This window comes from Podarcis bocagei (genome assembly GCF_964188305.1).
Source record: "Podarcis bocagei genome assembly, chromosome: 8".
NCBI classification, from domain to species: domain Eukaryota; kingdom Metazoa; phylum Chordata; class Lepidosauria; order Squamata; family Lacertidae; genus Podarcis; species Podarcis bocagei.
The window spans coordinates 33,630,840-33,645,684 of record NC_138133.1 but is presented as its reverse complement, the minus strand read 5'-3'; the positions used below and the strand labels follow the sequence as shown (position 1 = coordinate 33,645,684).

At 42.7% G+C, this 14,845-nt stretch overlaps 1 protein-coding gene across 6 annotated transcripts in view; it reads left to right on the top strand.

The window, feature by feature from the left end:
* Window positions 1-14,019, top strand: part of LOC308593446 (cytidine monophosphate-N-acetylneuraminic acid hydroxylase-like) — a 33,664-nt gene extending 19,645 nt beyond the window's left edge. For 4 of the 6 annotated variants that reach the window (XM_081205806.1, XM_081205805.1, XM_081205803.1 and 1 more), the window contains 10 exons: window positions 628-818; window positions 1,947-2,094; window positions 3,572-3,653; window positions 3,992-4,129; window positions 5,349-5,484; window positions 6,807-6,950; window positions 7,620-7,794; window positions 8,415-8,531; window positions 10,166-10,281; window positions 13,602-14,019. In XM_081205806.1, coding sequence (XP_081061932.1) covers window positions 628-818; window positions 1,947-2,094; window positions 3,572-3,653; window positions 3,992-4,129; window positions 5,349-5,484; window positions 6,807-6,950; window positions 7,620-7,794; window positions 8,415-8,531; window positions 10,166-10,281; window positions 13,602-13,740 — 1,386 coding nt within the window. In that variant the 3' untranslated portion in view covers window positions 13,741-14,019. Of the gene's footprint in view, window positions 1-627; window positions 819-1,946; window positions 2,095-3,571; window positions 3,654-3,991; window positions 4,130-5,348; window positions 5,485-6,806; window positions 6,951-7,619; window positions 7,795-8,414; window positions 8,532-9,890; window positions 10,127-10,165; window positions 10,282-13,601 lie in introns of those variants that run through there. The other 2 variants (XM_081205807.1, XM_081205808.1) reach the window with 2 other exon arrangements.
* Window positions 14,020-14,845: the final 826 nt, after the last annotated feature.

Below are 14,845 nucleotides of genomic sequence, written 5' to 3'. Positions count from 1 at the left end.
GCACAAAGTTTAGATATGCTAGCTACCCATCTGACTGGGCACCCTCCCTACTCAGTGTTAGCCAGAAGCAGGGAGGTGGGGAAACAGGAGCAGATGTGCTTGTGTAAACATAAAGGTACAGAATGTGTGAAACAGAAGTGGCAGTATGTGTGGACCTTTGGGGAGGGGGCACAGTGGAAGCAGACAAAGCAGAGGAAATATTTTTGGCAGTGAGGCAACGTCACCTGGTCTCTTTTTTCCCTCTGGGGGTGGCCAAAGGAAGAGGCACTCCCTGCCCAGCTGCATGTTTTGGGGTGTAGCAGCCAAAGAGCAAAGCTGTATTTTCTTCTGCAGAAAGGAAGCGGAAATCTTCTCTAACACCCGCTCTCAAAATAGCACCATGGGGACATAATAGAATCATAGAACTGTAGAGAAGGAAGGGGCCCTGAGGATCACCTCGTGCAACTCCCTGCAATGTAGGAATATGCAGCTGCCCCATACAGGGATCAAACCTGCAACCTTGGCATCATTAGCACCACGCTCTAACCTACTGAACTAGCCACACTAGGAAACAGTTCTTTTCTTTTCAGGCACACGGAACATGACAACACTGATCCATCTCAGTCTTGGGTTTCTGTCTGCTCTTAGGTAACTTACGTAACTCATGCATGTATGGACCTCAAACTTGGAGACAGAAGAATGATCTTCGATCCGTGGCTCGTTGGCCCTGCTTTTGCACGCGGCTGGTGGTTGCTTCATGAGCCTCCTGGTGACTGGTTGGAAAGACTGTGTCGTGCAGATCTAATTTACATCAGCCACATGCATTCTGATCATCTCAGGTATCTGTGCATATGATAAAAAAGAGAGGGGAAATTACTTATGCTGTCATCTTAAGCATTCTTACCTGGGGCTGGTGGTGTGCAAGCTGTATGGCTTTGTCCTATGCTGCTCTGGTGACACAGGCATATAAGGAAGCATATAAGTAGGACAAGCCAAAGTTCTGCCTCCTGGATGGCATTTATGAGGGAAGGAAGAACATCATTAGCCGTACCATTCTTGTGCATAGTTATTGATGCCTGCCACCCCAGTCTCCAAGCGGGTTGAGATTCCAGGGATCCCAGGCGCTTACTCAGGGTTCAGTTTCCTTCGGAATGAGGGGCAGTGGAGACTGTGGTGTCTGTAGAATATATGGTTTATTTACACATATATACAACCTGAGCCTGTGATGGAGGAGCTTGCAACATTAATGGCCCAAGAGGCCTTGCTTTTCCCATAGCCACAGCATTGGATTCAAGTAGAATCCAATATGCCTATGGGTGGCCTTGAAGTGAGCTTCACTTGGCTTGCTCACTCTCCTGGAATCCTGGTCCCGTTATTTTAGTGCCTTTCACTATATATAGCTGATGCACACCCCAGTAAAGTGACTTGAGGATTGACTGAGAGTAGCCACCAAGACCATATAACACCAGTTCTGAAAGACCTACATTGGCTCCCAGTACGTTTCCGAGCACAATTCAAAGTGTTGGTGCTGACCTTTAAAGCCCTAAATGGCCTCTGCCCAGTATACCTGAAGGAGTGTCTCCACCCCCATTGTCCAGCCCAGACACTGAGATCCAGTTCCGAGGGCCTTCTGGCAGTTCGCACACTGAGAGAAATAAAGCTACAGGGAATCAGGCAGGGGGCCTTTTTGGTAGTGGCGCCATCCCTGTGGACACCCACCTATCAGATGTCAAGGAAATAAACAACTATCTGGCTTTTAGAAGATATCTGAAGGCAACCCTGTTTAGGGAAGTTTTTAATGTTTGATGTTATATTCTGTTTTTAATATTCTGTTGGGAGCCGCCCAGAGTGGCTGGGGAAACCCAACCAGATGGGTAGGGTATAAATATATTATTGTCATTTGTTTGTTTGTTTGTTTGTTTGTTTGTTTGTTTGTTTCCTACTCTCCTGCTTTTCTTACACTCCAGTTACCCTACATTGAAGAAACTTGCAGAGAGGAGGCCAGATGTGCCCATTTATGTTGGGAAGACAGAACGGCCTGTATTCTGGTACCTCAAACAGAGTGGTGTAAAGCTGACCAATATTAACATTGTCCCATTTGGAGTTTGGCAACAGGTCTGATGTCTTGACATTTTCTGAAGTTTATATTTTCTTTCTAAACTATGGAAATAATCCAGAAGTTTCTAATCAGAACATTTCCAGACCATGAGTAAGCAACAATATTTTTAAATAAATAAATAAATAAAAATCCCCTAACACACAATTCTTGCACACCACCCAAATTTCTAAGTGGCTTGAGACTCCAGGTCTTCCAAATGCTTATGCAGGGTTCAGTTTCCTTGGAATGACAGACAGTGAAGACTGTGGTATCTTTAGGCTATAGGGTTTATTTACGCATACAACCTGAGTTTATGATGGGGCGGTTCACGGCATTAACACCCCAGAAGGTCTTGCTTCTCCCATAGCCACAACCTTGAATTCAAACAGAAATCAAGAATGTCTCTCCCTCCCTCCCTTTCTTTCACATCTCAACTCTTGTTTTTGCTAGTTGAGGGAGGGGAGCCCACCCATTTGCCCTCTGGAGCGTAGCTACTTCCTTTGTTACCCTAACAACTCACACTTAGGGCCATTACCAAGAAACTGGCCTGGCTATTCCAACAATTGAATACTTGCTGGATCCGGGAATTAGAAGGGACTCAGACATATAGCCTAATACCCACCCACCCCAACAATATTGACAGAATTAGGGAATTGAGGTCCCAATGCTCCCACTACTCATCACTTAATAACCAAAGCAGTTTGAAATATGTTTCTGGGTTGCCACATATATATCCTAAGATGGAATGTAAACATATAAGGTGAGCTGATGAAGCAAGACTCCTGACTCAAGTTGACTCTGCTTCATGTTGACTCTTGTTGGGGGCATTAATGAGTGTTATTTGCTGGTTCCCGCAGCAGCCACTATCTCACCACCTCATGCCACTTGGACATGTCCAACCAGTTCAGAGACAACTGGGGGACCTAATCACCACACTATCATCTGATCCACAAGGAACTACTCAGCGTTCCTCAAAAATATCCTATCCTTGCTGCCACTAAAATGTATTAGGAGGAGGAGGAGGTGCATTACTAACACCAATAACACCAGAGGGTGCATTACTAACAATAAGTTTAATAGTAATAAGATGCTTATGGATAAATAGCCATGCAGCAGACTGTTGCTTGCAATTAAGGATGGGTAAACCTGTCAATGTCAATTTCTATTGGTTTCTATCCCTCCTGATCTTAAACACAGTTCTCAACAGTTCTACATAACCTTGCATTTAAAAAACCAACCAAACAACCAAACAACCAACAACAACAACATGTTCATGGAAGTTGATTAGGATTTTATTCAAATTTATTCTATTATACGCATGTTTTTATGCAATTTCCCCTAATATACCTTAGGGAGCCACGGCACACAGATGCCATTCTAGATTGCATTCCAATAACTTTTTAAAGGGATTACAGCCAATCATAGACCCTGTTTTCTATAATAAAAATGTCCATGTCAAAATTCATAGTAACATGTGCTTTGATTTCTTTTAAGGTGGACAGGAATCTTAGATTTATGATACTGATGGATGGTGTTCATCCTGAAATGGATACTTGCATCATTGTTGAATATAAAGGTACCTGAATGTAACAATAATTACTATGTTGCATTTGATACTTTTTTTATACTGTGTTTCAAATAAAAAAGTGGAATGATTCAGATACTCTGTATGATTAGTGAAATTTTTCTATTTTCCAGCTTTGACCTACTTTGAGGTTATTCATAACTTCAGATTATTGTACAAAAGTAAAGAAAAACCATCCTTGCTCCTTTACACTTCAGGTTTCTATCAAAAGCTCCTAGTGCCTAAAATATGGTCCTTTCACCTTGCTCTGAAAAAGCAGCCAGTTCTGGCCTGGTCTTGCTGGGAAGATGTTGGGACACAATTTTAATTGAGAGTTTATCTTTGCATAGGGCACAAAATTCTGAATACAGTGGACTGCACCAGGCCCAATGGTGGAACGCTTCCTGAAAAGGTGGACCTCATGATGAGTGACTTTGCAGGTGGAGCGTCAGGATTCCCAATGGTATACAGCGGAGGAAATTTCACTGGTAATGAACCAATGGCATCTTTTAGATAAGGTGTCCGTTTTTCAGAATATTTTGAAGCCTCCATTGGCCAACACTTTTATTTCAAACCAAACACCCCCTTATCTCTTGAGAGACAAACTAGCAAGCGCACACAGCAACATAATGTGTGCAATTGCCCCAAAGAAAAACTTGGAGGAAACATGAGAAGAAGCAAGAGCTCTTTCTATGTCACGGGTCAGCAAACATTTTCAGCAGGGGGCCGGTCCACTGTCCCTCAGACCTTGTGGGGGGCTGGGCTATACTTTGGAAAAAAATAAATGAACAAGTTCCTATGCCCAATGAATAACCCAGAGTTGCATTTTAAATAAAAGGACACACTCTACTCATGTAAAAACATGCTGATTCCCGGACTATCCGCGGGCCGGATTTAGAAGGCGATTGGGCCAGAGCCGGCCCCCGGGCCTTAGTTTGCCTACCCATGTTCTTTGTTGTCAGATTCCAACCCAACAACATAAACCAGGCATAGGCAAACTCTGGCCCTCCAGATGTTTGGGACTACAATTCCCATCACCCCTGAACACTGGTCCTGTTAGTTAGGGATGATGGGAACTGTAGTCGCAAACATCTGGAGGGCCATAGTTTGCCTAAGCCTGGAATACCCCCTTGTCTGTTGTCATGTACAGGCATTCTGGGACCCTGCACACTTAACTGAAATGCACATAAGTGGGAGGCCTGCCGCAGTAAATACATCTTCCTGCCCAACAGCTGTGTCGAGTGGGGTAGCGTGGCAGTAGCAAAAGCTTCCAGTTGATATTTTTGAACCCTTGGAGTCTTATTTTCTGGACTTTGGGTTCACTGATGTCCCTCTGGGGAGGGTCTCCTCGTGAACCACAAGGGCTTTCCAGCTCTCTCCTGACATTTCAGGTTAGAATTGAATTATTTATTTATTTCCTGGCGCCATGCATATACGCAGCAAGTCGATCGTGCGCAAGGGGGGGGGATGCCTGTAGCAGTGAGAGAGATCTTCTGTGCAGTGTCTTCCCCAGATCTCTTTCCACTTGACAGATGGCCCTTCCAGATTTCTCTTGCTCTGCTTCAAGTGTGAAGGTGATGCTGATGGAGGTGATCAATAATAATAATTAGTAATGAAGAACATAACTTAAAATCTTTGTCGGACAATTAAGACACCCCCCCCCCCGGATTGCACAACATAGGTCCAATAAGTGCTTTCGTTTTTCAGAGGAGAAGAAAGCCCAGTTTATTAAAATCGAAAGGAAGAAGCTGTTGAATTACAAGGCCCAGCTGGTTACTGATCTGAAGCCAAAAATCTACTGTCCTTTTGCGGGATATTTTGTTGAAGCTCATCCTTCTGACAGGTACTATCTTCCTGTTCACTCTTTATTCACCAGTTGTATCACAATAAGTTTGCACAAATGTGATCAGTGATGATGTGTGAAGCAATGTGTGAACTGAAACGGAGCTAGCCTGTAAGATTTGCACTCATCCAAATTTTGCAGTGCATTTCTCCAGGCAAACGGTGTTTTGCAAAAATGCATATATTGGGGAAATGTGTACATAAAAATAAAGATATTAGTGAAAAAACATACAAAAATGTGTTACAGTAAGGGAAATTGCTTGCAAAAATGTGCACGTTAGTGAAAACTGCATATTAAAATATGTCTATTAGGAGTAATTTGCACTAAAATGCTGATGATTTTTCAGGGTGATTTTAAAAACGAACTGCAAATTGCTGGAAAATGTGGAGAACTGAATTTCAGACTGGAAAAATAAGAAAGTGAGAGAATAGAAATTAACAGATCCTTCCATTCTTATTGCCTCCCCTTTGCAAATAAATAAATTAAAATTCCACCTGCTTTGAATTTTTAATGGGGGTGGGGGTTATTATAGGCATTTCTGTGTAATGTGTGGTTAGCCTTTTCCTACCTAATAATGATGTGATTAGCATTTAAGCCTAAGAGGTAGGCTATCAAATAATGCTGGAATCAGTGCTGTGTGCCTTTCCAACCTAGTCCCATAATTTCCACCATGGCACAGAATGTATTGACTTATTATCAATTGTTAATTGGCCTTCTAAATGTGGAATAAATCTTCCACTAGTAGAAAAACTGTTTTATTATTGCAGGAGAGGCTTGCCAGTAAAAGTGAAATTACGGTAAATCCAAGGTTGTCTTGTCCTGGTCTGACAGCAGTGAGGCAGAGCAGGACCACAGACAGCTCCAAGTGAATGAATCACTTGCTCTGAGTAGGGTTAAGATTACGCTGAGCTTTTAAAGTTTTGGATCCCAGACTACTTCTCCCTAACTCCATCCTCTTGTTGAGTATAACTACAGATTCTTAAGCATTCTGACCTGAAGAGAGGGACTCTTCATATGTTCCATAGCCTTATTGAACTCGCTACACCATCAGTAAGGTACTGTGGGAGATAAAGCAATAGTTTGTTAAGGACGCTGGAAACTGTGATTCTGTAAGGGGGAAACTACACTTCCCATGATTCTTTGGGGAAAGTCATGCGCTTTAATGTATGGTGCAGATCTGCACCATCTATCTTCAACTATCTTCCACTTAATCTTGTTCTCTTGTACAAGTGAACAATGCTAGTGGCTATTTTCCTTCCACTCATGACTTTGTGTCTCCAGTGCTATGGAAACATCCAATTGTGTGTCTTTCCTTAACCTAGTTACATTAAAGAAACAAATGTCAAAAATGACCCAGAGGAGTTGAACAGACTAATTAAAAAAAAATCTGAAGAAGTTTCAACATGGACACCAAAACCTGGAGCCACTTTGGACCTGGCAAGGATGCTCAGAGATCCAACAGACAGGTAATACTAATGTACTTCAAATTAAGTATTTATTGAATTTCTATAATTAGGTTTTGAATGTTTGTAATGCCAATAAATCTGTTAATCAGTTTTTGTTGAAGTGCTTCACTGGTGTGGGCAGGAGAAGCATCTTCATAAAGTTGAGAAGGAAGAGGAAGTCTTGAGATTGAATTTGAGAACTCTGTGCCATTTCATGTGGCTAACAAGCACCCAAAAGACCCATTCGCCTTTGAAGAGCAGTAAGGAAAGGGCTCTTGCAAGGCAAACTTAGGGGCCATTGTGACACCAGCATGTAGTGGACCAGTCTTCTTCTTAGGTCCCTTGCTAGTTTAGCAAAATATTTTCCCCAAACAGTCAAAGTGTCATTCTTCTATACATGTTGAATAAATCTACCACGATAGTTTTCTGTGAGTTGAATCCAGATTGCCCTTAAATCTTGCCCTGGAGAAATGTAAATGGGTGTAAAATGCTACCTTGCAACAACACTGAAGGATGAGTCATCTGAATTATTGCAAGCTGGGGGTCAGTAGATAAATAAGAAATAGAAAGTGGGGCTATTCATTTTATCTGCAATTAGACTTACTCTGTGAATCAGAGAGATATGCTCTGCATGGATTTTGACTACAGTTAGTCAATGCAGTTATTAATTGTCTATTTTCTCTCTCTTAGTTTAAGAATTGTTGATCCTCCAGAATGGACAAAAATTTTCAAGGACTCATGGGATTTTAAGCCATACTTACACACTCTTGGAGCTGCAGTTGATGATGATATTTTTCTCTATCCTTCCTGGGTGAAAGAATATTATCTATGGGCTGGATTTAAAGGCTATAACCTTGTGATAAGGGTGAGTAGGTCTATACAAGCATTTATCAAATGCAAGATATTATTTACTTCATGGACAAATTCTAAAAGAATATCTGTTTTCAACTGCTTTAGCAAAGAAACACAAACACCTTTTAAAGAACAACATGAAATGGATGGTGACAGTTTGGGACATACAGTTGCTGTTAACAATTTAAAATTTAATTTTGGGATATACAAAAATTTAAAAATTTCAACTTTTCGGACATATACCAATTAAGGTGACAATTATATTTAAGTGACAGTCAATATTTCTTCTTGAACTATAAATCTCTCTGTGTGTGTGGTTTTTCTCTAACACAGGAAGACGACTTCCTACCTCAAATTCAGCTCATAAAAAGTTGAATTAAAAAAGTCAAACAAATAAACTACTACACAGAGAGGACAAAGATCTTGAAAATTGAAACATAATATATTAAATATAAGGCAGCAATCCTAAAGTCGCATACTGTGACTAAGTAAGCACAACTGAATTCAGAAGAACTTCACGGTTGAGCACCAAGAGTAAATGGGAGAATCAAGCAAAATCCAAATAGTTTGGGGAATTGCACAACATCTATTTGAAATGACAACCTCCTCTTGTTGTTTATATCCCATAACTAGGTAATAGAAACTGATGATGATTTCAGTCCTTTGCCTGGAGGGTATAACTACTTAGTGGATTTTTTGGACTTATCTTTTCCAATGAAAATACCAAACCGGGACTGTCCATTTGAGGAAGTAAGGATTACAAATGTATATCTTCTCAAGTTCTCAAATATAGAAATATATATAACATTTCCTTCAAGGACAACAACTTACTTTCACTTATTTCTGGTGACAGGGATTGGGGGGGACTATAAAGCTGTGTGTGTTTAATTCAGTATACTAGCACTTAGAATGCACAGTTCTTATGCTTTTTATGTATAGTTTGTTAAAATATTGTCATGGTTCTCACTGTGTGAAGTGAATCCCTTTGAGCTTATTTATGCAACATTTCCATGCCCTTGTTGTTTCAGAGTGTTCAGCTTATGATACCACCACTCAGCCTTCTTTCAATAGTTTTGTAGCAGTGTTGGGATCTGCTTTCAGTTTTGCTGTGGCTTCAGTTCTTGACCCAAGCAGAGAAATTCCTGTCATCTTAAGGTTAATGTGAACCACCCCAAGGATATGGCATTAGCTGCTGGAAAAGGCCTGAGCAAAGGCTAAGATAAAAAGCAGGGTGGAGAAGAGGGCACTTGAGTGAAATGCAGAAAGGGAATATGGGAAAAGGCAGGAAAACAGAGGGCATGAGACTAGGCCGCCTCAAAATACAATATGGCAATTATAAAGTGTCCTCCCAGACCATTAAGAGTCCTGCTTCTAGCTCTAGCTGACTCCACACAAAACGTCCGCTGATGAGTAGAGTCACAAGGCAGCTTCTCATTTTAATTTAGGAAATGTATTTGTAATTTTGAAACATACAAGAACTACAGTTTGGTTACAGCCAGCACTTAGAAATGTTAGCTGGCCAAACGTATGGACAGCAACAACTGTATTTCAAGGGGGCGTGTTAGGAAAAGGGACAGAAACCTGCTTATTCTCTCTTTGTTGTGTTATTTCAGGATGCCACTAAGAGTAAAAAACAGTCATGCCTAATCATTTTTAATATGAGAAAATATTATTTGTGTTCACACCAGAACACAGCAGCAGAATTAGATACTAATTATGCTCACACATTAACACTAAACCATGATTTCTTTAATCATGGCTTGTTCAACAAACCATCAGTTGTCTCATAGATGAGCAAACAAACCATGGCTTCTTTTTTCAAAGCTTGGTTTTCTGGCTGTGGTTACCTTGTGCTTAGCAGTCTTAGAAGCATCTTCACAAGCAACATTGTTGGGTTCAGACATAACATGAAACCATAGTTAAAGCAAGCCATGGTTCATAAGCCAACAACAAACTATGGCTTCACATCATGGTTTGTTGGCAGACAAGAAACAATGGTAAGTCTGCTGGTTTGGATTTGCACATTCAAACAAACCATAGTTAAGCTAAGCAAGCCTTAGTGATATGTATGAACTAGGACAATGTGGTTATGTCATGGGCATCTTCCAGAACAGAAGCAGCACCTAGCATCCGAACAGCCACACAACCAGTTTTGTGTGCCAAAGGGAGTTTTGGACTTGTGCTTCACAAACAGCTGTGTCCCCAACACCACCACCACACAGCAGGCTACCTTTGAAATTGAAGCAGAACTTTCAGAATTTTCAGTAGGATGGAAAGAAAGAAAATGAGAACTGAAGGTGGTCTTTGGATTCTGCCTATTGGTTGTATTAATGTATCAAATAAAATTGATGCCAGATTTTCATGCACTTTGTCTTTTGCTGCAGATAAAAGCCCGAGTTAGTGTAATGAGGCACACAGTGAAACATGGATTGCTCTGGGATGATCTGTATATAGGATTCCAAACCAGGCTCCAACGTGACCCTGACATATATCATCACCAGTAAGCCCATTTGTTTCTGTTGTTGCCATGCTAATGCCAGTCACTAGTATTTGATATAGAATTGTTTCAAAATTGCTCCTTGAAAGCATACCTGTAGGTGTAAATCATTAAGCTGGTGTCAACTGGCATTGCCTCATTGATTATAGTTTTCCCATTCCTTATGCCTCTAGAATACAATGTAAGAAATGGATTCTGTTGTGAACAGAAGCCTGTCTTGAAACAAGTCACTTTATCCCTCATAACAGTTCCAAAGGGGAAAGATACAGAAGCAGCTGTGACTGCATCTATTATTATACAAGTTTGAAAGTCCATGGATTTTTGTGGGGGTTTTTTTAAGCAATGAGAGGGGTAGAAATGTTCAAAGCATTTTTTAAAAAAGAATTGCAGCTGAACAATTATCATGTGGTCCAGAAAGCATGTTACTTAAGCATGCATTTATCTATTCTGTCTCTTTGCAAAACCAATAATTACTTAATCCCTATAACAAAACAATCTAATCGGATTTACTTCTAATTAACACACTTGGATCTATACCTAATAGCAATCAAAAGTTAAGAGTGAGTCTTGAAAATTCCATTCTTTTTTCCTTCATAAATACAAAGGACTCAAGTGTCATTAGACACTAGTTTGTACATCCCGTTTGTCAATGTATCATTCATTTTCTACCAAATGTTACTTCATTTTGTACACTGCTGCTGGGTCTTGAACTCAGAGCCTTGGGGTTTGTGTCCAGCTGCCCCTTTTTGGTGAGACACTGTATAGTTCAGTACAGTGTGCTCAGACATTGGACTGACTGCACTCACCTAGGTGGGCTATAGGATCCTTCTGGACAGGAAGAAAAGTTTTAGAGGGCTTCCTGGTCCAGTCAAGTCTGCTTCGGCAACAAGGGCTTCCTGAGCTTTGTCATGATTCTGTATTCCTTGGTCCTGCTTGGCTTCTGCTCCTGTCTCCTGTCTGTCTTCTTGATCCTAGTTTATTCTTTGGTTTTGACTTGCTCTACAGCAGTGTTTCCCAACCGGTGTTCCGCGGCACACTAGTGTGCCGCCGGACGTTGCCTAGTGTGCCGTGGGAGGGAGGCGGGCGAGTCGGGCTAATCCTCCGGCCCTGCTCCCCCGGGGAACGTGCCCCGTCATCCGCTTCTGCCTTGCTCCCTGTGACAGGAATTCCCCAAACTGCATCAGCATCTGCCGCTTGCCCAGCAGCCCCGGCGCTGCCTTGCGCCCGGCGCCCCCGCCATCCTCGGCGCAGGGAGCGAGGGGCGCGCAGGCAGGCGCTGCCCGGCAGAGCGACGGCTCCTTCCGAGCGGCTGGCAGTGTCTGGGCATGACTGGCCTCCCGCCTGGTCCCGCGGCGGCTGCAGACGCGGCCGAAGCAGCGCAGGGAAGGAGACGCCCGGCCGCCCAGCCCAGCCCCGCACGCTCCCACTCTCTCTCAGCGGCCGGGGAGCGGGGCCAAAGCGGGCCCCCACCTGAGTGGCGGCTGCGTGAGCCAATAGGCGAGCTGGGGCAGAGGGGGAGGCGGGGCTCCGGAGAACAAAGGAGGGAGGGGGCACCCGGGAGAAGGGGGCGGGGCGGGAGGAGCGGGGAGCGCGGCGCTGCGCCCGGGACGCCCCAGTTCCGCCGGGTTAGAAGCCGGCGGCCTACCTCTGCTGGCCGTGGAAGGCAGCCGGGTCTGGATCGCGCCCCGAGAGTGGCGGGGTCCGCGCACAGCCTGCCCTCCAGGCTGGGAAGTGGCTCCTAGGCTCCGCCTGAAGCCACGCAGAGCCCGCAAGGCGCCCTCGGCGCAACTTGGCCGGGGCAAAAGGCGAAGCTCTGGAGGGAAAGGCGGCCGGATTCCCCTCCTCGGCGGGTCCGGTGGTCTCCCGCCTCCTCTGAGGAAGGGTCTCTTCTTCAGCTTTTCTGATCCTTCGTGGCCCCGTTGGGAGAAGCCGAAATAAATAATGGCCGTGCCATTAAAGTTCTCTCTTTTATAAAAGGGATCCTAATAGAATCGTAGAGTTGGAAGGGATCCCCAGGGCTATCCAGTACTGTACAACCCCTGCAGTGCAGGAATCTCAGCCATAGCATCCATGGCAGACAGACATCCCACCTCTGCTTAAAAACTTCCAAGAAGGGAAAAACCTCCCGAGGGAGACCATTCCCCTGTTGAACAGCCCTTACCAGCAGAAAGTTCTTTCCCATGTTTAGTCAAAATCTTTATTGTAACGTGAATCCACTGGTTCGAGTCCTACCTTCTCTACCTTCTATGCTGTTACTATTTTTTTATTTTTTATTTTTACATAAGTAAAAAGTGACCTTTCCCCATCTGGCATGGTGGTGTGCCTCGAGATTTTTTCCATGAAACAAGTGTGCCTTTGCCCAAAAAAGGTTGGGAAACACTGCTCTACAGTCCTGACTACTGGCTTGGCCTACAACCCTTGAGTCTTCTCTCATGCCAGACAGAGGTTGCTATCCATAACCCAACCTTGACAGCAGCCAGCCTAAAGTTACCAAAATATCTTCAACTGTAAACAAAACTGATTTCAGCAGATGAGCTGATACAACCATGCAGCTTCCTAGTGGTGCTATGCACAAGGATAAGATTGTAATTATCTGGATGCTTTAATAGATCATATAGAAGCTTTAAATTCTGTTAATGTTTAATTGTTTTTTTAATGATTCCACACACACAATCTTCTTAGCTGTTTCTATTTTATCTGTGAACCACTTTGAGTTCCTTTCAGGGAAAAATGCAGGATATAAATAAAGATAATAATATTAAGCAAAAACAAAACAAACAAACAAGTGTTCACAAATTGCTACTGAAAAGCTGTGTGGTCTTATCACCACATATGTTGCTATTTCACCCTGGAACCAGGCATGTGAAGCTGCCATATAGATTAGAGGCCATTGGTTCATTGAGCTCTGTATTGTCTGCACAGTACATCAGGAGTGGCCAACATGTTGAATCCAGATGTAGGACTACAAATCCCATAATCCCCAGAGAGCATGGACAATGGGCATGGATTATGGGAGTTGTAGTCCAACAACATATTGACCAACATATTGGCCAACACATTGGCCAACCCTGCTGTGTACAGTAACTGGCCGTTCTCTAATGTCTCAGAAGTCTTTCCCAGCCCTGCTATGGATGGTGGGGATTGAACCCAGGATGTTTTGCATGCATGGGCTTTATCACCGAGTTACAATCCTTTTCCCAAGTCCATGAAGGGTTCCCAAGCCTGTGGACTGGGACACAGTGAACAAGTTGATCCAAATTTAATGTACCGGTAGCTACTGTCCTTCTGTGTGTAACTGTTTTTGTTTTCTTATATTTTTAAAGGTTTTGGAATCATTTCCAAATAAAACTTCCTCTGACCCCACCAGTCTTTCTTGGCACAATGCAAACAAAATCTGAATTGAAAGAAAATTGTTGTGCAGCCAACCAAGTTGATGATAAGTGCCTGCCTACTAACGTTTAGTCTTTCCTGCATCCTCTGTGGAAAAGTGAAATGGATAAAAACTCTGCTATGGTTACTGAATAATCGTGTCCCTATACTATGTGAATTTCCTCTAAAAACAATTTAAGATCCACACACCCTCCCTTCTGTCATTGATTTTCTTTGCAAGTACTACCTAGAAGTACTACCTGAAACTATTTGGTTGGTGTATGGAATTTTGGGATACTAAAATTGTTTTAACTACTTGTTGCCTAGAAAAACCTTGGTTATGGGGTGATGAAATAAAAGCAATAAATCAACTAGGCTGTGTGCACCTTACCATTTACTGTAGCTCCAGTGGACTTCGGCTGGTTAGAGCATGGTGCTGATAACACCAAGGGTGCAGGTTCGATCCCCACATGGGACTGCTGCATATTCCTGCATTGCAGGGTGTTGGACTAGATCAGGCATAGGCAAACTCGGCCTGCCAGATGTTTTGGGACTACAACTCCCATCATCCCTAGCTAACAGGACCAGTGGTCAGGGATGATGGGAGTTGTAGTCCCAAAACATCTGGTGGGCCGAGTTTGCCTATGCCTGGACTAGATGATCCTCAGGGTTCCTTCCAACACTACATAGCAGATGATGCTATCCACAATCCACAGGTATCTCATAGTTTCTTCTGCAATACTGTGTTTTGATGTGCTTTTCCACAAGCCAGCTGTACTCCAACTTGAGAATCATAGATTTATTCAATGCTTGGTGAATCCCAGGCGTGAGCAATTAAAACATTTCCCTGTGTTTCATTCCTTGAGGAGTTGAGAATGGACACCAAGAATTCCATCTTACCTTTTCTATAAATGATAATTCTAAATGCTGTGTTCATCTTATGTGTTGAATACATGGTATATTATTCCCTTGTTTCCATTTTGATTTTTGTTAGAATTTATTGACATGATTCACTTTAAAATCTTTAATAAAAGCAATGTTTTAAAATATCCAAATCAAGCCGAGCTTTTAGTTTTAAAAACAATTTCCAATTTTTCTCTCATTTTCTGATAATTTATTTGTCTAGTTGTTTATTTAAGCCCAGGGCCTTGGAGGGGGTGGAACAAAATCAAAGTGAGCAGTCATGGGGGGTAATTGT